Below are 22738 nucleotides of genomic sequence, written 5' to 3' on the forward strand. Positions count from 1 at the left end.
TGTTCGTGTCCGAAGTAGCCTTCAGTGTGTGTATATGTATTCATGTGACAGAGAACGTGACCTCATTGTTCAATCCTCTCTCTCTCTTCTTTCTCATTCGAACGCACACACGCAAGAACGTAGCCTACGCACGCATGCACGCGCACGCACACACACACACACACACACACACACACCCCGCTGACGCACACGGCAAACCACGCACACACACACTGACTGTCGGCAAGCATCTCTTTTTGTTTTCTTTACCTTTGTTTATTGTGTTTTCGATATTTGTGTTTATTTTTTGCTTGACTTATCTGTTTTATTTTAATGTTTGCTATCCACATCGTGTGATAAATGTTTCTTCTCAGTCTCCGAGTCAGTTTAGTTTCTGCACGCCGCTTTGGTACTCCTTGTTTTTCTAACTGGTGTATTGTGCGCGACTGATTTGCGGATTTATTTTTATTCCTTTCATATGCATTTGAAGTGTTGTGGGTGTTATTGTCTGTATATGCTATGTTGCGTCTGTGTATGCCTACAAGAATTTTGGGTGTAATGTGCCTGTGGTCTGCTCGCAGTCGAGCACAGAAAACATGGCGGCGCCCTGTGGCAAATTCGTGGAAAGTCTTCCCGACCGCAGATACCAGCGTCGTCCGCGACGCTGGATGATAAAGAGAGAGAGAGAGAGAGAGAGAGAGAGAGAGAGAGAGAGAGAATTGATTTCTGGCATTGCCTGACGTCATAGATTAAGTTCTGATCAACAAAATGACGTCACTTCTTCGTCTATTCGGCCTTCTTCAAGTTTTTTTTCTTAGTAGAATTCCGGATCATGCTTTGGACAGAGAGCATGGATCTGTTGACCTGCGGGCGTTTTTATGGCAACACACCGTGTTAACTGGGTGTGCGTGAGGCCCATCTCATGGAGTGTGGTGTTCCGATGGGACCTGCTCTGCTACCAGGAGAGGCAATCATGAAGCGAAGGCATTTTAAATCTGGGAAAGGTACCTCATGTTGGACCACAGGCGGAAGGTATCGTTCACTGGACCAACACTATCACAATAAGACTAGTCTTATTATGATAGTGTTGGTCCAGTGAACGACCACAGGCGGAAGGTATCGTTCACTGGACCAACACTGTGGTTGGACATGCCAAAGTTATTATTCAGTGGTTATAAATGCACCTTGTCGTTAGTGGCATTAGACGGATCCAGTGCTGACACCCCCCCCCCCCCCCCCAAAAAAAAAAAAATGCATCAGCATCCCAGGGAGCAGAGGCTCCGCAGGTAATGTGTACTCGTTTCTCCTTATCTCGTTTCTCCGTTTCCTATTTTACCGGAACGTACTCAGTAGTAGTAGGGAAAAGGCTCCTAATATGGACTGGCTCCTAATACGGACCACCTCCTGTTCTGACAAACTAACGGCGCTAGAGCGCTCAAAACATTTCATTCGCTTTATTCACCCTCTCTGGATAAGTTGCACATGTCAAAACAGTTGCAGAAACACAAATCTCAAAACCGTTAGGCCTTTTCGGTTTTTTTCACTTTTGGCAGCGTTCACTCTAAATTTGCCGCCTAAAATGGACTCGTTTCTGTCCACAGCCAAAGCTTTCATAGCACAAAAATGGCTTTAAGTGACAGCTAAGACAGTATTTGTTACATTTAACAGTGTGTACCCTGAGTTTCTACTGCAAACAAGAAATAATAGCAAAACCTCAAAGTATGTGTGAGTCCCCTAATATGGACCACCTTCAACAAATCGAAGAAAATAAAAACTAAAGGCAATTTTAATTAATTCATTAAGAAGCTTGCTGAAAATAACCTATAACTAGCCCTAGAGATTTCAAAAAAATAAAACAAATAGTCTATTTTTTGTGGAACTGGAAGTTGATCATTTGGTTTAAACATAAGTTTATTTTAACAAAGGTTACAATCATGACATGTATACAAAGTTCACAGAAACAGCAACAAGCTAGAAGCTTATAGTGGTGTTCCTGCATGACAGTACAACATAAGGCGGTAATGGCTGAACAATTTGTCTCAATAAACCAAATCTATTAATAACGTAATGAACGTTGCATAATGATTATAAAGAAAGACAGTAAAGGAAGGAAGGAGGGAAAGAAGATGAATAAAAGAAGAGGGATGGGTAGGAGATGTGCAGAAGTTAAAGTTGTTGTCCGGCTTGTAGAGCATTTATTCTGATTTACCCAAAGCGGCCTGAACGTTCAATGAACAAGTGTACGGTGGAAAAAAAATTCCTGTTCAAATCTAAAGAATACTGTCTGTCTCCGTTTAAAAGGTGGGGAAGGTGAATTATGTGATTAGGGAGGGTATGTATAGTTTCTTGACGTGCTTCGCGATAATTTGGACAATCGAGTATGGAGTGTTGTACGAATTCGGACGGGAATCCGCAGTCACATGATGCATCTGTAGCAACGTGACGTCTCACTAGATCGTTGTTGAGATCACTTATATATAACCTGAGCTTACAGTGAATTATTTGTGACATGCGATCTCCAGAATAAAAATGAGTTGATCATTTCACTTATTTTCACTCTGTTTTTGATAAGCTTCTTCAGTTTCCTGGTGTGCTTCAAATAATGCTCTCATCAACCCGAAACAGCTCAATCTAAAGCATATTTGAATTAGTCTGACTTGCACACTAAGTTGTATCATGTTATTTTGAAGTATAGGGGGCTTTTTACAGTGATTCGTGAAGGCCGCTTCACTGGTCCATATTGGGCGCCCAGGCTCCTAATATGGACCATTTGTGATTTTTTCTGTATTTAATTTTTGCTATCAAAAAGGTCTATCAAAGCTATTTCACTCTAATTAGGCCTAACTGTTAAACTAAGAGAGAAGGACTACCAACCACAAAGTGAAACTTCTTCGCAAGAAAACAAGCTTGTTATCAGCAATAAACAAAAAGTGGTCCATATTAGGGTCCCTTCCCCTAGTACTAGTAGTGCAGTTTGACCGTATAGAGTAAATGCACATGTTTGTTTGTTTTCCATTTGCGTATGCCGATCATTGCACACACACACACACACACACACACACACATACCTAAAGTGTGGATGGTTACCTAAGAGGCGGCACTGGGTGTAGTGCCTTTCTAGTGCACTTGCACTACAACAGCACTGGGTGCAGTACTCGCTCCGGCATCGAAGAATTTTGCACTAAAAAATGCACAAAATTTGACCTATTTCGTCGCCTATAGAGGACGGAAAGAATGTCATTTTGAACATTGTTATGACATTCTTTCCGTCAAAAAAGTCAATTTAACGGTGTTAAATGAAGCGACCATCCACACAATTAGGTTGCCATCCAGAGTTTAGGTTGCCATCCACGTGTGGATGGTTGCCTTATGGTGATTTAGGCAACCAAACCTGTGGAAACGGGGGTACACCCACACCCACACACACACACACACACACACACACACACACACACGTTCAAAAAAAACCTACACAATAACACTTTTCTCCCTATCGAATTAGCGGGTACATATTCGCTGATAACTAATCATACAGTGTGATTGTCTCAACACACACACACACAACATGTGATTGTCAGTTAAGAAAAGCAATATGAAAGTACTTCTTCTCGATAATGCCATGCGTATGCTATTCCATGTCAAACAAATGAATAAAAACAGAAATGTTCAAACAAATAAGAAACTATAAAAGTTGTTCTTTAGGGATTACTCTGAACAGCAGTCGAGACGTGAACCTGAGGCATTAATAATAACCAGAGCGGCAAGATTCTGAGGCGTTCTATTAGGCCCTACCTCATGCTCACAACGGCTGCACAGGCATCGATATCACTTTTAAGATATATGTTTCTTGTGTCTAGCACTTGTTTCAGACTACGCGCGCGCGCGCGCGCACACACACACACACGCACACACACACACACACACACACACACAGACAATCCAGGAAAACAGGGTCTTAAAAGAGAGTGAGTCTTTAAAAGGAGGTTCCACTTGAGCTTCTTGTACGTCGTCGTCGGAAGGGGCAGCAGCAGTGCGATGGCTGTCCGGTTGTTGCAGTCTCCAAGGTTTCCTTTCTTTGGCAGCCGATGACTCCATTCTTCCAGTCAGCGGGCATAATCCTCCTTGTCTCCGACCACAGACAACAACCGACGGGCGCAATGGCCGAGTGGAAAGCTATTTTTCGATATAGCGACGCGACGGCGGCACGACGGTGGCGGCGAGGTGGCGACAGCGGCAAAACCGATTGCAACAGTAGTAACAAAGAACGCCTGTTTTCATTCGAGACGCGACGGCGGCGACGTGCCGCGTGACGGTTCCGCGGCAAGATTTTTCGCGCCGGTACCTCCGCTGCACCCGAAAAAAACCGGGGCCCCTTGCTGCGCACCGGGGCCGAGCCACGAGAGGTGAGTTTCTGCACTAAATCTTCTGTTTTCTCCAAAATGACATATCATCACGTAACTGGCGTTTGTACTTCGACCTAAGGTGTTATAGCATCCCATCATCGGTTTTATTCTTTCCCTTGATATGAATAATATTTCTTGAATCTATACTGTCACTGAACGAATTTGTTGCTGCGCACCGGGGCACTATTTGTGCAATTGATGCTGCGCACCGCGGCCAGTAATAAATGTGTTATTATGCTCCTTCAAAGTGTGTAGCATACTGTTTTTGGTTGCGACCGTACTTGAGGATCTTTGTTTGTTTGTCAGCTTGTCCCGAGGGGACACAACACTAGCTGTCGTCTGCTAGCTATTTTTTTCTTCACATTGTTACCTGCAGGGACCTCGGTTCCGCAAGGTCTATAGGCCTGTCCCTTACAAATTTGATTGAATAATGACCGCCCTCTTCAAGCACGACTGTCAATAAAAAATAAATATTTGAACATGCTTGAAGAGGACGGTCATCATATAATCAAGAAGCCACTGATAAGCCCTTCCCCAGTATGTGGCAATCATCTATTGCTTTATTAAGAACATCGTCTACTCTTCTCGTAGTTCAATAACAATAACAATAATAGCACTTTATTGCACCAAATGTAACCGTTCTTACCAAGACAGGAGGAATCTGACTCACCACGTGTGACAAGAACCCCCAGTTCCAGTGCCCCCTTAGTTGCCGTTATTTCAAGCAGCGACTTTGAGGCGTCATCAAAAGAAAAGTTGTCCCATGGCATTTAAGCAGTGAATGCAAATGCCATTTGTCAAGTCATGAGGTCACAAGAAGTGCCTTTTTCTGCACTCCAGAACATTATGCAAGAAGCAGACTGTGATTTACATTTCTTTCTTTTACAATTTGTTTGTTTGTTTGTTTGTTTTGCTTTAACGCCCAGTCCACGAAGGGCCATATCAGGGCGGTGCTGCTTTGACATATAACGTGCGCCACACAAGACAGAAGTCGCAGCACAGGCTTCATGTCTCACCCAGTCACACTATTCTGACACCGGACCAACCAGTCCTAGCCGACTAACCCCATAATGCCAGACGCCAGGCGGAGCAGCCACTAGATTGCCAATTTTAAAGTCTTAGGTATGACCCGGCCGGGGTTCGAACCCACGACCTCCCGATCACGGGGCGGACGCCTTACCACTAGGCCAACCGTGCCGGTCCTTCTTTTACAATAGTGAGGACAATTATTAATAACACATGACAACCGCTACAGAACGTTATGCAAGAAGAAAACTGATTTACATTGATTGATTCATTTAACAATAATGAGGACAATTATGATTGACACATGACAATTTTTTTATTTTTTATTTTTGTAATCTGTAACCGTATCTTTTTCTTTTGTGTTTTGGTGTGTGTATTTGTTCGGGGGGAGCGCGTGTGTGTGTGTGTGGCTGAGACAGACAATACTTTATTCACTGTAGTACTGGAGCCCAATGCATAGCCAGCACATACTTTATGGATTTTATAGCGTTGTGGAGCGCATAGCTATGAAACCCACTATGGAACTCAGCGGTCCTCATGCATGAGGTCAAATAGTGCCTGCAATAGCTGAGAGCGGCTCTATTTTTAACACGTTGATAGTGGAAGAGATTCCCCGTCATCCTGTGTCTCTGCGCATGCGTCAAGCTTTGTGATGGTTCGCCGCGGGTCAGTTTTACACCATTTGCCGCAGACAGTTTGGAAAGCCCGTCTCCTGATAAAACTTGGTTTTCGTGGTTTGGAAACTATATCCATTCCGGTACCCTCACCATAAAGGTATCCGTCATTCTCTTGCTGGTTCTGCATGCTGTGTTTGATGTTATAAATTCCCGTATTATCCAAGCGGAGCGCGGGCGGAGCCCGCGCGTAGCGAGGTAGTTTTTTTTTTCATCTCCCAGCACTGAAAATTTTTTTGCCAAGTGGTGTCTGTCTGTGAACATTGTTCTAGAATTCATCTTTTAGCACAATATTAGCGACACTGTTTGGACAATTCTATTAAAATTAGGCGTACAAACTGATTTTGTTTCGGGGAATCCTCTCAGAGGATCAGAATTTTCATATAATATCATCGGAAGCTGTTACAACGGGAAAATGTGAAACTTTTGTCACTTTTTAACATGGAATTTCATCTTTGAGCGTTTCAAGCGGACTTTAATAAAATAGTTATTTGCGAATTAAGCAGCGGAAGACACTCACCGGTTCAACATGTGTATGGTCATTAAACCTCAAAACATTTCAGTAAGTGGTTTAGACAAACACCTCCGACATGTGAGGGTGACTGGTTTGTAGCTGAAGAGTTTTTTTCTAAAGTGTGTTCTAAATACAAATGACGTACTGGTAATGATGTAATGAGTTGTTCTAATCTTGTTCTTGGAACTCTTGCTGTTCCAAGCTTGTTCTTAGCAAGTCTTGGTGACGAGAACAAAGACTATCAATGAAATCTTTAGAAATAACCTCTGACAACGACGACGATGACGACGACGACGACGATAACAACAACAACAAATGACATCGACGACGACGACAACAACAACAACAACAACAACAACAACAACAACAACAACAACACGAGAACAACAACAATCACGACAACGAACATGACAACAACAACACCAACAACTACGACGACAACTACAACGACTGGGTTATGATGACATCACCAATGATTTAAAGGCCGTTAAAAAATCGTTAAATCCTATTTCTTCACTGATTCTTATGAAATTTTAAAGGTAGGTTTGTTGTCCCCAACTTATTTTCACTCCATACTTTTCCAGAAGAAAAACATAATTTTGGCAGTTAAAAACCGTTAAATTTCAATTCTTCACCGATATTTATGAAATTTTGTGGGTAGGTTCGTTGTCCCCAACTGATTTTCACTCTATACTTTTCCAGAAGAAAGACATAATTTTGGCAGTTAAAAAACGTTAAATTTCAATTCTTCACCTATCTTTATGAAATTTAGTGGGTGGGTCCGTTGTCCCAAACTGAATTTTAAGACATACTTTTCCAGACAAAAAACCTTATTTTTGGCAGTTAAAAACTGTTAAATCTCAATTCTTCATCGATATTTATGAAATTTTGTGGGTAGGTTCGTTGTCCCCAACTGATTTTCACTCCATACTTTTCCAGAAGAAAAACATAATTTTGGCAGTTAAAAACCGTTACATTTAAATTTTCACCTATCTTTATGAAATTTAGTGGGTGGGTCCGTTGTCCCAAACTGAATTTCAAGACAAACTATTCCAGTCAAAAAAACTTATTTTTGGCAGTTAAAAACCGTTAAGTCTCAATTCTACACCGATATTTATGACATTTTGTGGGTAGGTTTGTTGTCAGATTTGACATGATGGCAGAATTGAAAGTGTGAGATATCCTGATGTTTCACAATTTATGCTGCATAATTCAGCCCCATAGGCGCTTGAATTTTAGGTGGAGTTGGGTTTTTTTTCAGCCCAAACCAGTAACCCCCACATGGTTTTCATGTCCCTTTCTGAGAGACTTCAAGAAGTTTCAATTTGACGTCATGATTAGCCTGCCGCATTAGCAAGTATGAAAACACGTCATCGATGACACATTTTAAGACAGAGAGAGAGAGAGAGAGAGAGAGAGAGAGAGAGAATCATGTACACACAGATGGACGACTTCGCTTGGGGTATGTACTGCCCGGCAGTACACATCTACTTTATTATTATTATCATTATCATTATGTACCGCGATCAGTTCGCCACACACATCTTGAAAAGATCCGCCCGCGTATAAACTGACCCAAAGTCAAGATAACCCGCAGAACCGGCGGCAATGCACCCTTTCGATTCGGCAGTTCGAGTTGCTCTTACAGTTCATCCGTGATTGCAAGAATGTCCTGCCGACGAAAGCGGAATTTTCTGCACAGTTCCACGTCGTAACGATTCAGTGAGGGCCCCAAAGGGTTTAAAATCGTGATCGTGATTGACGTTTTTTGACCTTTCTGTGACCGTGATTGCCGAAATTTCCATTTCTGTGATCGTGATGGGACTTTGCCCGTGATCCGTGATGACAAAAAAATCAAGTCTCGTGATTTGTTGACTCACATGCGAAGCAAAAGTGAGTCTATGTACTCACCCGAGTCGTCCGTCCGTCCGTCCGTCCGGCCGGCCGGCCGTCCGGAAAACTTTAACGTTGAATATTTCTTGGACACTATTCAGTCTATCAGTACCAAATTTGGCAAGATGGTGTATGATGACAAGGCCCCAAAAAACATACATAGCATCTTGACCTTGCTTCAAGGTCAAGGTCGCAGGGGCCATAAATGTTGTCTAAAAAACAGCTATTTTTCACATTTTTCCCATTTTCTCTGAAGTTTTTGAGATTGAATACCTCACCTATATATGATATATAGGGCAAAGTAAGCCCCATCTTTTGATACCAGTTTGGTTTACCTTGCTTCAAGGTCAAGGTCACAGGAGCTCTTCAAAGTTGGATTGTATACATATTTTGAAGTGACCTTGACCCTGAACTATGGAAGATAACTGTTTCAAACTTAAAAAATTATGTGGGGCACATGTTATGCTTTCATCATGAGACACATTTGGTCCCATATGATCAAGGTCAAGGTCACTTTGACCCTTATGAAATGTGACCAAAATAAGGTAGTGAACCACTAAAAGTGACCATATCTCATGGTAGAAAGAGCCAATAAGCACCATTGTACTTCCTATGTCTTGAATTAACAGCTTTGTGTTGCATGACCTTGGATGACCTTGACCTTGGGTCAAGGTCACATGTATTTTGGTAGGAAAAATGTGTAAAGCAGAAGGTCAAGCATGTGAGTCGTATGGGCTTTGCCCTTCTTGTTTTTATCATTGACTGCGGTGATCATTGACAAAAATCAAGGTAACTGTGATCGTGAAAGCTAAAATTTCCCTTCCCGTGATCGTGATGATACCCCCCCTTTGGGGCCCTCTTCAGTGGATGTAGGCGGTCAAGAAAGATCCAGTTGCTTCTCAAATTTCTTCTCATCCTGAATCCGCATGAAAGCAGCCGCCATTTTAAACGCTCCAATAGCCGGTTCCATAACTCTTATTGGAAGGCGGGGCCTGGTGTAACTTTATGGCCGACATAAGGCTCTATGCGCGGTCTATGCATTAGAAATAAGAGACTTTATGGAGTCCACAGACTTTATTGCTGTGACGTCATCAAATTAGGCTCGTATGTAGGGGCTATGCATTGGGCTCCTGGCCCAGATGCGCAGCAAATTCGTGCCAGGTCAGTATATACAGCCCTCAAAACAGAGACATAGCCCGGTGCGCGGCAACAAAATCGTTCAATGACGCTAGAGATTCAAGAAATATGACGCAACCGCATGAATTTATATTACACCACTTGAGCCATATGTCAACAAATAACCAATAATTATATTCCAATTCTCTGCAGCTTCTTTGATAAGCTTGATTTTCCGTAATAACTGTGGAAGGTCCGAATTTACACATATTTCACTGGCCCCGGTGCGCAGCACATAAGTGCCCCGGTGCGCAGCCCTCAAAATAGAGACATGGCCCCGGTGCGCAGCCCTCAAAATAGAGACATGGCCCCGGTGCGCAGCCCTCAAAATAGAGACATGGCCCCGGTGCGCAGCCCTCAAAATAGAGACATGGCCCCGGTGCGCAGCCCTCAAAATAGAGACATGGCCCCGGTGCGCAGCCCTCAAAATAGAGACATGGCCCCGATGCGCAGCCCTCAAAATAGAGACATGGCCCCGGTGCGCAGCCCTCAAAATAGAGACATGGCCCCGGTGCGCAGCCCTCAAAATAGAGACATGGCCCCGGTGCGCAGCCCTCAAAATAGAGACATGGCCCCGGTGCGCAGCCCTCAAAATAGAGACATGGCCCCGGTGCGCAGCAACAAAATCGTTCAGTGACAGTAGAGATTCAAGAAATATGATTCAACCGCGTGAAGAACTAGTAGACACCACTTGAGCCAAATGTCAACAAATAACCAATAATTACATTCCAATTATCTGCAGCTTGTTTGATAAGCTTGATTTTCCGTAATAACTGTGGAAAGTCAGAATTTGCACATAATTCACTGGAAAAGCATAAATAATCGAAGCTCAGAGTTCACGATTGAATCGAGGGAAAGAATAAAATCGATGATGGGATGCTATAACACCTTAGGTCGAAGTACAAACGCCAGTTACGTGATGATATATGTCATTTTGGAGAAAACAGAGAAGATTTAGTACAGAAACTCACCTCTCGTGGCTCGGCCCCGGTGCGCAGCAAGGGGCCTCGGCTATTTTCGGTGTGCAGCGGAGGTACCGGCGTGTGTTTTTCGCTGCCGCGCAGTTTCTTAGTCTTTTTTGATATTCGAAGACCCTCCACAACCAGGTTTATTTTGACTGGGGTTTTTTCCGTCAGATACATATTATTCCCTGAGCTGCACATCGTCCAGCAAGAATTCGTTCCAATGGTGTCAAAGGCACCGGGTTCGCCCCGCTTTTTGAGCATTTTGATGAAATAAAAGCGGGGTTTCTATTTAATTTCTCGTATTTTCAATTTTCTAACCTACATAAGAAGCCTCAAATATATTTGAACTTAAATGCAGCATGGTTGTGTGAGTTTTTGACCGATTCATCATCGGAAGTCAAGCCAGAAAGGGAAAAAAATCAGCCTGCCGCGCCGCTTTTAATGGAAACACGAACACTAAAATTCGTCTGCCACCAGCCTTTTCGTCGCTGCCGCCTCCGCCGTCGCGTCGTTATTTGGAAACATAGTTTAAAGCTATGTTACCATATAGCGGCGCGATGGTGGCGGCGAGGTGGTGGCAGCGGCAGAACCGATATGCGCGACGCGACGTGCCGCGAGACGCTTCGGCGGCAAGATTTACAAGACCAAGTGCGCACATCGACGTGTGTGTGTGTGTGTGTGTGTGTGTGTGTGTTCGTGCGTGCTGGTGCGTGCGTATGTGCGTGCGTGCGTGTGTGAACTGTTGCTGTTGTTATTGCTATATTATTGTTGCTGTTGTACATATTTGTTTTTTATATTTAGTCAAGTTTTGACTAAATATTTTAACATCGAGGGGGAATCGAAACGAGGGTCGTGGTGTATGTGCGTGTGTCTGTGTGTGTGTGTGTCTGTGTGTGTGTGTAGAGCGATTCAGACTAAACTACTGGACCGATCTTTATGAAATTTGACATGAGAGTTCCTGGGTATGAAATCCCCGAACGTTTTTTTCATTTTTTGGATAAATGTCTTTGATGACGTCATATCCGGCTTTTCGTGAAAGTTGAGGCGGCACTGTCACGCCCTCATTTTTCAACCAAATTGGTTAAAATTTTGGTCAAGTAATCTTCGACGAAGCCCGGGGTTCGGTATTGCATTTCAGCTTGGTGGCTTACAAATTAATTAATGACTTTGGTCATTAAAAATCTGAAAATTGTAAAAAAAAATAAAAATTTATAAAACGATCCAAATTTACGTTTATCTTATTCTCCATCATTTGCTGATTCCAAAAACATATAAATTTGTTATATTCGGATTAAAAACAAGCTCTGAAAATTAAATATATAAAAATTATTATCAAAATTAAATTGTCCAAATCAGTTTAAAAACATCTTTCATCTTATTCCTTGTCGGTTCCTGATTCCAAAAACATATAGATATGATATGTTTGGATTAAAAACACGCTCAGAAAGTTAAAACAAAGAGAGGTACAGAAAAGCGTGCTATCCTTCTTAGCGCAACTACTACCCCGCTCTTCTTGTCAATTTCACTGCCTTTGCCATGAGCGGTGGCCTGACGATGCTACGAGTAAAATGGCATTGCGTTTCATTCTGTGAGTTCGACAGCTACTTGACTAAATATTGTATTTTCGCCTTACGCGACTTGTTTTTGTTTGTACCAGCGTCATGTTTTGTGTTACAGCCATGCGGACCAAATTCGCTCTTCAAGGGCCGGAGTGCTCAGATTTCTGGCTGCCCTTGTTCGCACCGCCAGATCAGACCACTCCGCCTCCTATCCCCAGGGTAGGGAAAAGAAGACAACTTAAAACAAAATTTTTTTTTAAATCATATCTTGGCGGCTCACTATTAACTTTGTTAGAAATGCTGTGTTTGCTCATAAGCGCGTTATAAATTGAGCATAAATACTCTCTCTCACACACAAGAAAAAAACACGATTTTTGGATCATTGCACACTTCAGGCGAATCGCTCTAACCTATTTTACTTTTAGTATTCAAACTACAGTGCTTTACCCGTATCACGACTCGGGCAACTTGTTTGTATAATTTTGTATTTTAATGATTTTGGCAACTTGTTTGCTTATTTTAAGATTTACGCCCTGCCCTGAGACTCGATTTTGCTCTTGTTTCGCGGCTTTCGGTACACCATATAAATTGACATCTGTATCCTCTCAGACGGAGCTCGTGGGAAATTGGTCAAACAAGACCAAGTCTGTGAGCATGATGGACACATCGGAGGAGGCTGGATTCGTCCTGACTGTGGTGTCCATGGCTAGCGTGACGCCCGCTCTCCCCGTCTGTCATTGTCCTGTCTGCTGCATTGTCGAACGTTCGGTGGGTGCACACAGATAGACGCACGCACGCACGCTTGTACCGGCACCTGCACACCTGCACACCAACACACACACACACACACACACACACACACACACACACACACACACACACACACAAGAAATGGGGAACCATGTGCATTCTACGCAGCTATCCGCGCATTCGTCCAGTTCATTCATGCCAATAGCCTGCCGTACTTCTTATTCTGCAAACCGAGAAAAGACAAAGACAATTATGTGTTTGCGAGGATCATAAGTAAGTAAGCCGTACAATCTTACGTCAAGCCTTCGCCAGAAACACGGACAACAAGAAGAAAACACAAACAAAACAAAAAACATCCAAACAAACAAACAAACAAACGAACAAACGAACAACTAAATTTGTTTAGCTACACCTGCTTGAAAACTTTGCTAGCGGAGACGAAAGTTATGCGGTTGCTAGGGCACTATGACTGATAGAGACAAACACACAAACAACGATCATACAAACACAGAAGAACTGTAGCTACACTGTGACCTTCTGTTTGCAAACTTTGCTAGCCGAGAAGAAAATGTGCTGCTGGGGCAACTGGACGGGTAGACGGACAAATAATAAGAATAACAACACTCTATTGTCCATTAAAATGAATACATTAAAACAGAAAATAGTCTTCGACACGTCTAACCTGCCTGTCAACAATTATAAAATACACATTCCAAAAAGACATAAGCACATAAAACACATGAGTTATTAAGCTTATTGCAACTAACCCTACTGAACTCGTGTGCTGTCAGCAAATATTATTGCATAATCATTACAGTACCGTATAACAAGTCGCGTAAGGCGAAAATACAATATTTAGTCAAGTAGCTGTCGAACTCACAGAATGAAACTGAACGCAATGCCATTTTTCAGCAAGACCGTATACTCGTAGCATCGTCAGTCCACCGCTCATGGCAAAGGCAGTGAAATTGACAAGAAGAGCGGGGTAGTAGTTGCGCTAAGAAGGATAGCACGCTTTTCTGTACCTCTCTTTGTTTTAACTTTCTGAGCGTGTTTTTAATCCAAACATATCATATCTATATGTTTTTGGAATTAGGAACCGACAAGGAATAAGATGAAAGTGTTTTTAAATTGATTTCGACAATTTAATTTTGATAATAATTTTTATATATTTAATTTTCAAAGCTTGTTTTTAATCCGAATATAACATATTTATATGTTTTTGGAATCAGCAAATGATGGAGAATAAGATAAACGTAAATTTGGATCGTTTTATAAATTTTTATTTTTTTTTACAATTTTCAGATTTTTAATGACCAAAGTCATTAATTAATTTTTAAGCCACCAAGCTGAAATGCAATACCGAAGTCCGGGCTTCGTCGAAGATTACTTGACCAAAATTTCAACCAATTTGGTTGAAAAATGAGGGCGTGACAGTGCCGCCTCAACTTTCACGAAAAGCCGGATATGACGTCATCAAAGACATTTATCAAAAAAATGAAAAAAACGTATGGGGATTTCATACCCAGGAACTCTCATGTCAAATTTCATAAAGATCGGTCCAGTAGTTTAGTCTGAATCGCTCTACACACACACACACACACAGACACACAGACACACACACGCACATACACCACGACCCTCGTCTCGATTCCCCCCTCAACGTTAAAATATTTAGTCAAAACTTGACTAAATATAAAAACAAGTCGCGTAAGGCGAAAATACAATATTTAGTCAAGTAGCTGTCGAACTCACAGAATGAAACTGAACGCAACGCAACGCAGCAAGACCGTATACTCGTAGCATCGTCACTCCACCGCCCGTGGCAAAGGCAGTGCCCGTGGAATTGACAAGAAGAGCGGGGTATTCGTTGCGCTGAGAGGGATAGCACGCTTTTCTGTACCTCTCTTCGTTTTAACTTTCTGAGCGTGTTTTTAATCCAAACATATCATATCTATATATTTTTGGAATCAGGAACCGACAAGAAATAAGATGAAAGTGTTTTTAAATTGATTTCGAAAAAAAAATTTTGATAATAATTTTTATATATTTAATTTTCAGAGCTTGTTTTTAATCCGAATATAACATATTTATATGTTTTTGGAATCAACAAATGATGGAGAATAAGATAAACGTAAATTTGGATCGTTTTATACATTTTTATTTTTTTTTACAATTTTCCGATTTTTAATGACCAAAGTCATTAATTAATTTTTAAGCCACCAAGCTGAAATGCAATACCGAACCCCGGGCTTCGTCGAAGAGTACTTGACCAAAATTTCAACCAATTTGGTTGAAAAATGAGGGCGTGACAGTGCCGCCTCAACTTTCACGAAAAGCCGGATATGACGTCATCAAAGACATTTATCAAAAAAATGAAAAAAACGTTCGGGGATTTCATACCCAGGAACTCTCATGTCAAATTTCATAAAGATCGGTCCAGTAGTTTAGTCTGAATCGCTCTACACACACACACACACACAGACACACAGACACACACACACACAGACACACGCACATACACCACGACCCTCGTTTCGATTCCCCCTCGATGTTAAAATATTTAGTCAAAACTTGACTAAATATAAAAATGACCTCATTGTTCTCCATATGTAACACACAAACAATAAAACACACAAACAACAAACAGAAAAACACAGAAGAACTGTAGCTACACTGGGACAGTCTACTGTTTGCAAACTTTGCTAGCCGAGAAGGGGGGCGTGCTGCTTGGGTAATAGGACTGGTGGAGACAAACAAACAAACAAAAAATAAAGCACACAAACAAACAAGTCGCGTAAGGCGAAAATACAATATTTAGTCAAGTAGCTGTCGAACTCACAGAATGAAACTGAACGCAACGCAACGCAGCAAGACCGTATACTCGTAGCATCGTCACTCCACCGCCCGTGGCAAAGGCAGTGCACGTGGAATTGACAAGAAGAGCGGGGTATTCGTTGCGCTGAGAAGGATAGCACGCTTTTCTGTACCTCTCTTCGTTTTAACTTTCTGAGCGTGTTTTTAATCCAAACATATCATATCTATATATTTTTGGAATCAGGAACCGACAAGGAATAAGATGAAAGTGTTTTTAAATTGATTTCGAAAAAAAAAATTTGATAATAATTTTTATATATTTAATTTTCAGAGCTTGTTTTTAATCCAAATATAACATATTTATATGTTTTTGGAATCAGCAAATGATGGAGAATAAGATAAACGTAAATTTGGATCGTTTTATACATTTTTATTTTTTTTTACAATTTTCCGATTTTTAATGACCAAAGTCATTAATTAATTTTTAAGCCACCAAGCTGAAATGCAATACCGAACCCCGGGCTTCGTCGAAGAGTACTTGACCAAAATTTCAACCAATTTGGTTGAAAAATGAGGGCGTGACAGTGCCGCCTCAACTTTCACGAAAAGCCGGATATGACGTCATCAAAGACATTTATCAAAAAAATGAAAAAAACGTTCGGGGATTTCATACCCAGGAACTCTCATGTCAAATTTCATAAAGATCGGTCCAGTAGTTTAGTCTGAATCGCTCTACACACACACACACACACACACACACACACACAGACACACACACGCACACACACACGCACATACACCACGACCCTCGTTTCGATTCCCCCTCGATGTTAAAATATTTAGTCAAAACTTGACTAAATATAAAAACATAGTAGCTCAGTGGGTAAAGCACTGGACTTGTGATCCGCAGGTCACGGGTTCGAATCCGGGCCGGAGGGACGCTCACGGGTCAACTTTATGTGCAGACTCATAGGCGGTATCCATGTTCTACCCCCGTGTCACCACTGTAGCACGTAATAGACCTTTGTCTTACTGCCATAAGTGCAGGTGGCTGATTACACCTAAACACGCACACATCATGTCTGGGAAGCGCGACTCTGTTGCTGCTAGCTTTCCACTGGACGAAAGCGACCCGAATTTCTCAGCGATGGGACAATAAAGTAATGGGGAAAAAAACTAACTGTAGCTACACTGTGACGGTGACCTACCGTTTGCAGACTTTGCGACCAGAGAAGAATGGCGTGAAGCTGGAGAATCTGGAGCTTGTAGTACATGGTGTGGACAAGTATACCATCATTGACAAAACCAAGCCTTGGGTGCGCGAGAATGTGCAGGGCTGCACCAATCCTAAGCCTTTGATGCGTCGAATGCCCGAACTTTTGGTGAGTTTGTCAGTCTTCGTCTCGTCTAATGCCCGAAGCTTTTGTTATTGAATGACGTAAATACACCTCGGGCCTTCGCTAAAAAAAATACATTCTAGGCCTTGTTTTCATCGAAAACTTGAAGCATTGGTGGGTTGGTCACAGAAGAGAACATCCTGAGCATTTCATGCTTCACTCGAATGTGTTGATAAGTTTGTCCCTGAATAGCTTACACACGCTTGGAATGCCCGAAGTGATGGGTGAGTTAGTCACTGAAAAGGGCACCCTTTAGTTCTTCAAATGCCCGAAGTGTTGGCTGGTTTGTCAATGGAAAACATATCCTGGGCCTTTCGCTCGTCAAATTCCCGAAGTGTGGGTAAGTTTGTCACTAAAAAAACAGATCCTGGGCCTTTCGCTCGTCAAATGCCCGAAGTGTGGGTAAGTTTGTCACTGTAAAGGACACCCTCGGCCTTAAGCTCGTCAAAAGCCCGAAGTTACTTTGTCACTGAAAAAGATCCTGGGCCTTTAACCCGTGGAATTCCCGAAGTGTTGGTTACTTTGTCAATAAATAACGAATGCCAGGACCTTAAGGTGCATTATTGTTCGTGTATGTTAGGAAACGCTACCGTTGCTGAGCTTTGGTTCAGTTTTGTGTGTTGCATGTAGTTGACTTATTTGTACTTTGTGGGAAAGTACCGATATTATATTTTGTAAACATAATATTTATGCGTGGACGAGAATGCAGGTGAACTTTCTAGTCCTGTCAAAACAAGTTGTTTACCACGCTGCTTTAGTCGTGAGTTCGTGGCGTTCGTTCGGATTAAGTGCGTCGGCGCTTTTGATGTACGTCATAGAGAATGTCGCTAGTTTAGTCCATGCACGGCTCGTATAATGTAGTTGTATCATGTTCGGTCTGGAATATTCTCGAGATTGAGTATTTACTATATATGCCAGCGCGATTTGTATGTAAAAAAGCTTCTATTTGAGTTCTGCTACGATGTGCAGTTGTATGTATGGAATGCTAAATAAATCCTCGAACTCAATTTGACGAGTTGTTTTCTGCTGCTGCAAAGACGGGCGACGTAGAATAAAAGAACACAACTATACGACATTTGAGAACTTGTGGCAATCTCAAGTGTCGTGTAACAATTGGGGGCCAAGCCAAGGATCTACGTTTAACGCCAAGGGTTTTCCAGCAACAAGGACCAGTGTCAAGACAGTCACAGGAGGTAGCCATCAATCGGGTGTATCCTGAGGGATCAGTATTGAGACTACGGAACCGTGGATTCGGTGTGACTGGTGAAGAGTTTGGTAATCGCCGCAGCTCGGTACGGTGAGCGACGCCGGAGCGTATCGGGATTACAGAGGTTAGCTACCGTTTGGACGAGACGGACTTCGTCGCGGAGCTAGTGCATTAATACTACGAAATACGACTGGGGTACGTCGTGTACGTATCGTGAGCAGAGTGCGCCGTCACGTTAGACGAGGAGGGTGGCAGCCTGCGTCTACGAAGGTGAACAGCGACGAGAGAAGCATCGGAGGTGCAGTAGAGACTGTGTTCTTTTAGAAGACTACATTCGTCTACGTTCGTGGCTGTGAAAGAATACAGACGAACGCACCGGAAAAGACCAGAATGGCTGAGTTCTGGGCAAAAGGAGTTGAACTGGGACTAAAAGGCAAGCAGCTGACGGAGTTCGTCGAGTCCCAGACACAACTGCTAGCGCAGCGTGAAGAAAGACAAGCGCAGCGTGAAGAAAGACAAGCGCAGCGTGAGCGTGAAGAAAGACAAGCGCAGCGTGAGCGTGAAGAAAGAGAAAGAGAAGCACAGCGTGAAGAAAGGCAATTGGAGCTGAAACGCTTAGAGCTCCAGATAGAAATGGAGACGAAGCGTTTAGAGCTTCAGACAGAAATGGTGCGTGTTCAAAATGAGCACGAGGCACCACGCCAAAGAGATAACCAGCAGCAAATGTTACACAGGGCACCGAAACTTCCAGCATTCGCTGACGGGAAGGACCAAATCGACTGCTACCTTGCAAGATTCGAGAGGTTCGCTGAGAGTGCTAGATGGCAGCGCGACGACTGGGCGATTCAACTCAGCGCACATTTGACTGGGGCAGCACTTGAGGTCTACACTAGACTCTCAAACGATGACGCCAGAGACTATGATGTACTGAAGGAAGCTCTGTTGCGTTGCTACAACTTCACTGAAAGGGGCTACCGTCAACGCTTCCGCGAATGCCAGCCATTGTCTGGAGAGACACCGAGCCAGTTTGTGGAGCGCCTGTCGTCATACCTGCAGAAGTGGGTGGAGTTATCAGGTGAAGAGCAGTCATACGAGAGTCTGCGGGACTTGATCGTGAAGGAGCAGTTCCTTAATGCCTGCCCAAAGGACCTGGCGACCCGCTTGGAAGAGCAAAAACTGCGGGGTTTGAAGGACATTACTGATGCTGCTGAGCGTTATCTCATTGCTCATGGAAGGACCCTGGGGACGTCAAAGTCAACGAAACCTTTCCAGAAGAGCGGAAACCAGGGAAACCAACCTGCCAAGGGACAAACTGAGTCCGCACCATCATCCAATGAAGGGCAGAACATAACGTGTTTCCATTGCAATGCCAAGGGCCACCGAGTCGCCAACTGTCCCCAAAAGAAAAATAACGGACATGACAATGACAAAGCGCAAGAACATCGACGGAGATATTACGACAACAAGAGGCAAACGAGTGGCTCGAACCAACAAGTATGTGCGAGCAGCGTCATACTTCCAAGGGCTGCCGAGCAAGTGGCTACACCATCGGACGTGGAAGAATGTATTTCTGATGGCCAGCTTCTACTCGCCAATGGCAAGTCAATCTCTGTCGTCGCCAGCGCAGCTGTGTCAGTGTCGAACATGCCCGTGTCGAAGGGATTTGTTGAGAAGCAGGAAGTGACTGTTCTCAGAGATTCGGGCTGCAATGGGGTCATCGTCAAAGAGGATCTGGTGCCAACAGAGAAGTTCACTGGTGACTTCAAGTGGACGCTCATGGCTGACAGCAAATGCGTGAAGGCACCAGTGGTAAAAATCCAGATCGATACTCCATACTTCACCGGAGAAGTTGAGGCCGTCTGCCTGAAGAAGCCCTTGTACGATCTATTAATTGGGAACATTGGGGGTGCGAGACGTCCTGATGACCCTGATGTCGAATGGAGAATGGGCGCAGCTCAGCCTGCTGTTGAGGAGGAAGACCCACTGCCATTCGCGAATGAAGATATCAGCGAACTGTTACGAGATGACAGAGCAACTGTGCATCGCCGCGACCAGCCGCAGGTTGTAAGCGCTGTGACGACCAGAGCCCAGGCGAAGAAGGACAAAACAACTACGCCACTCAGGGTCACCAACAGTTCTGCAACTGCTGTCGTGGACAGGGATCAGCTGATTCAGCTACAGGAAGCTGATTCGACCTTGACAAAGTACAGGAGTCGTCCTGTCAAGGAGATGACTAAGGGCGAAGGCACTGTGCACTTTGAAGTAAAGGCCAAGATCCTGTACAGAGTGTTCCAGCACCCGAGAGTCAACGGTGGGAAGCCATTACGTCAAGTTCTGGTGCCTCAACCACTTAGGCGCCAGGTGATGGAGGTGGCCCACGACTCTATTATGGGAGGTCACCTGGGTGTCAAGAAGACATCGGACAGAATCCAGGCTGCGTTTTACTGGCCAGGACTGCATGCAGATGTGACTCGATTCTGCCGATCGTACGATATTTGCCAGAAAACCATACCTCGAGGAAGGGTCCCGAAAGTGCCGTTGCAGAAGATGCCTTTGATCGACCGACCTTTCAAGAGGGTGGCCATTGACCTCATCGGCGAGATCAAACCGCCAAGTGAAGAGGGTCATCGTTGGGTACTGACCCTGGTAGACTATGCAACCAGGTACCCAGAAGCCGTGCCTCTGAAGAAAATTGACACCGAGACTGTTGCCGAGGCACTTGTGGACATTTTCAGCAGAATTGGGGTTCCTGAAGAGATCCTCACAGACCTGGGGACACAGTTTGTCTCTGAATGCATGGAAGAGGTCAACAGGCTGCTGAGCATTCGTCACTTGACTACGACACCCTATCACCCGATGTGCAATGGGCTGGTCGAAAAATTCAATGCGACGCTGAAGTCCACGCTGAAGAAACTATGCAGTGAGCAGCCAAGGCAGTGGCATCGCTACATTAATGCCTTGCTGTTTGCATACAGGGAGGTGCCACAAGAGTCCACTGGATTCTCCCCGTTCGAGCTGATGTACGGGCGGACCGTGAGAGGCCCGATGCAAATACTAAAGGAATTGTGGACGAAAGATGTGGACACACCTGAAGTGAAGAACAGTTACCAGTACGTGTTTGAGTTGCGAGAGAAACTGGAGGAGACTCTCGAGATTGCTAGAGAAAACTTGAGAAAGTCTCAGGATAGTGGAAAGCACTACTACGACCGCAAAGCCGTAAACAGGAAGTTTACACCAGGTAACAAAGTGCTGATACTGCTTCCCACTGATCACAACAAACTACTGATGCAGTGGAAAGGCCCATACGAGGTTGAGGCCGTGGTAGGGATCAACGACTACAAGGTGAATGTCGGCAAGAAGTCCAAGATCTACCACGCTAACCTCCTGAAACTGTATGTGGAGAGACCTCCGGAAGCAGTACAGGTCGCAGCAAGTGTGGAAGAACCAGCCGAACTAGACGAGTTCGATGGTGAGGAACTACTGGAGTTGGGAGACCTCCACAAGAAAGAGGGAGTGGATGACGTCAAGTTAGGACCTGACCTGACAGAAGACCAGCAGAAGGAGCTGCATGATTTTATGGGCGACTTCACCCATAGGTTCTCTGATGTTCCAGGCTCTACGTCCTTGGTCGAACATGAAGTCCACCTCACATCTGACGTTCCTGTTCGCTCAAAACCATACCCTATCCCGTTTCAGGCTCGGGAATCCTTGAAGAAGGACATCGACAACATGTTGAAGATGGGGGTCATCCGTGAGTCATCATCCCCTTACTCATCTCCCGTTGTTGTTGTCAAGAAGAAAGACGGTACAAACAGGGTATGCATTGACTTCAGGAAAGTGAATAAGATCACCGTGTTTGACCCTGAACCAATGCCGACGGCAACTGATCTATTCCGACAGTTAACCGGCAGTAAGATCTTCTCGAAGATCGATCTCAGCAAGGGATATTGGCAGATTCCTGTGCGCGAAGAGGACATACCAAAGACCGCCTTTGCAACTCCAGACGGAACGTATGAGTGCCTGCGGATGCCTTTTGGCATGGTGAACAGTGGTGCTACCCTGAAGAGGGGAATGCGAAAAATGCTCAAAGGAATGAAGAATGTTGTGTACTACTGGGATGATCTGCTAGTCCACACGGAGACCTTTGCGGAGCATCTGGAGACTTTGAGGGAACTGTTTTCCCGCCTGACAAAAGCCAATCTGACCGTGAGACCCAGCAAGTGCATTTTGGGGACCGACAACGTTGACTTCATAGGTCATTCACTGAAGGAAGGTCAAAAGGGGCTTTTGTTGGAAAACGTCACCAAGATCCTCAATGCGCCACGTCCTGAAACCAAGAAGCAGGTGCGATCCTTCCTTGGATTGGCTGGGTACTACA

The 22738-nt window shown here is 43.9% G+C and overlaps 1 protein-coding gene across 1 annotated transcript in view; it reads left to right on the top strand.

The window, feature by feature from the left end:
- Positions 1-769: 769 nt before the first annotated feature.
- LOC138964396 (uncharacterized) overlaps positions 770-22738 on the top strand; it is a 30891-nt gene continuing 8922 nt past the window's right edge. The window contains exons 1-4 of the mRNA XM_070336334.1: positions 770-983; positions 12308-12408; positions 12799-12957; positions 16974-17138. Coding sequence (XP_070192435.1) covers positions 902-983; positions 12308-12408; positions 12799-12957; positions 16974-17138 — 507 coding nt within the window. The 5' untranslated portion in view covers positions 770-901. The remainder of the gene's footprint in view (positions 984-12307; positions 12409-12798; positions 12958-16973; positions 17139-22738) is intronic.

The sequence above is a fragment of the Littorina saxatilis genome, linkage group LG4 (assembly GCF_037325665.1).
Source record: "Littorina saxatilis isolate snail1 linkage group LG4, US_GU_Lsax_2.0, whole genome shotgun sequence".
NCBI lineage: Eukaryota > Metazoa > Mollusca > Gastropoda > Littorinimorpha > Littorinidae > Littorina > Littorina saxatilis.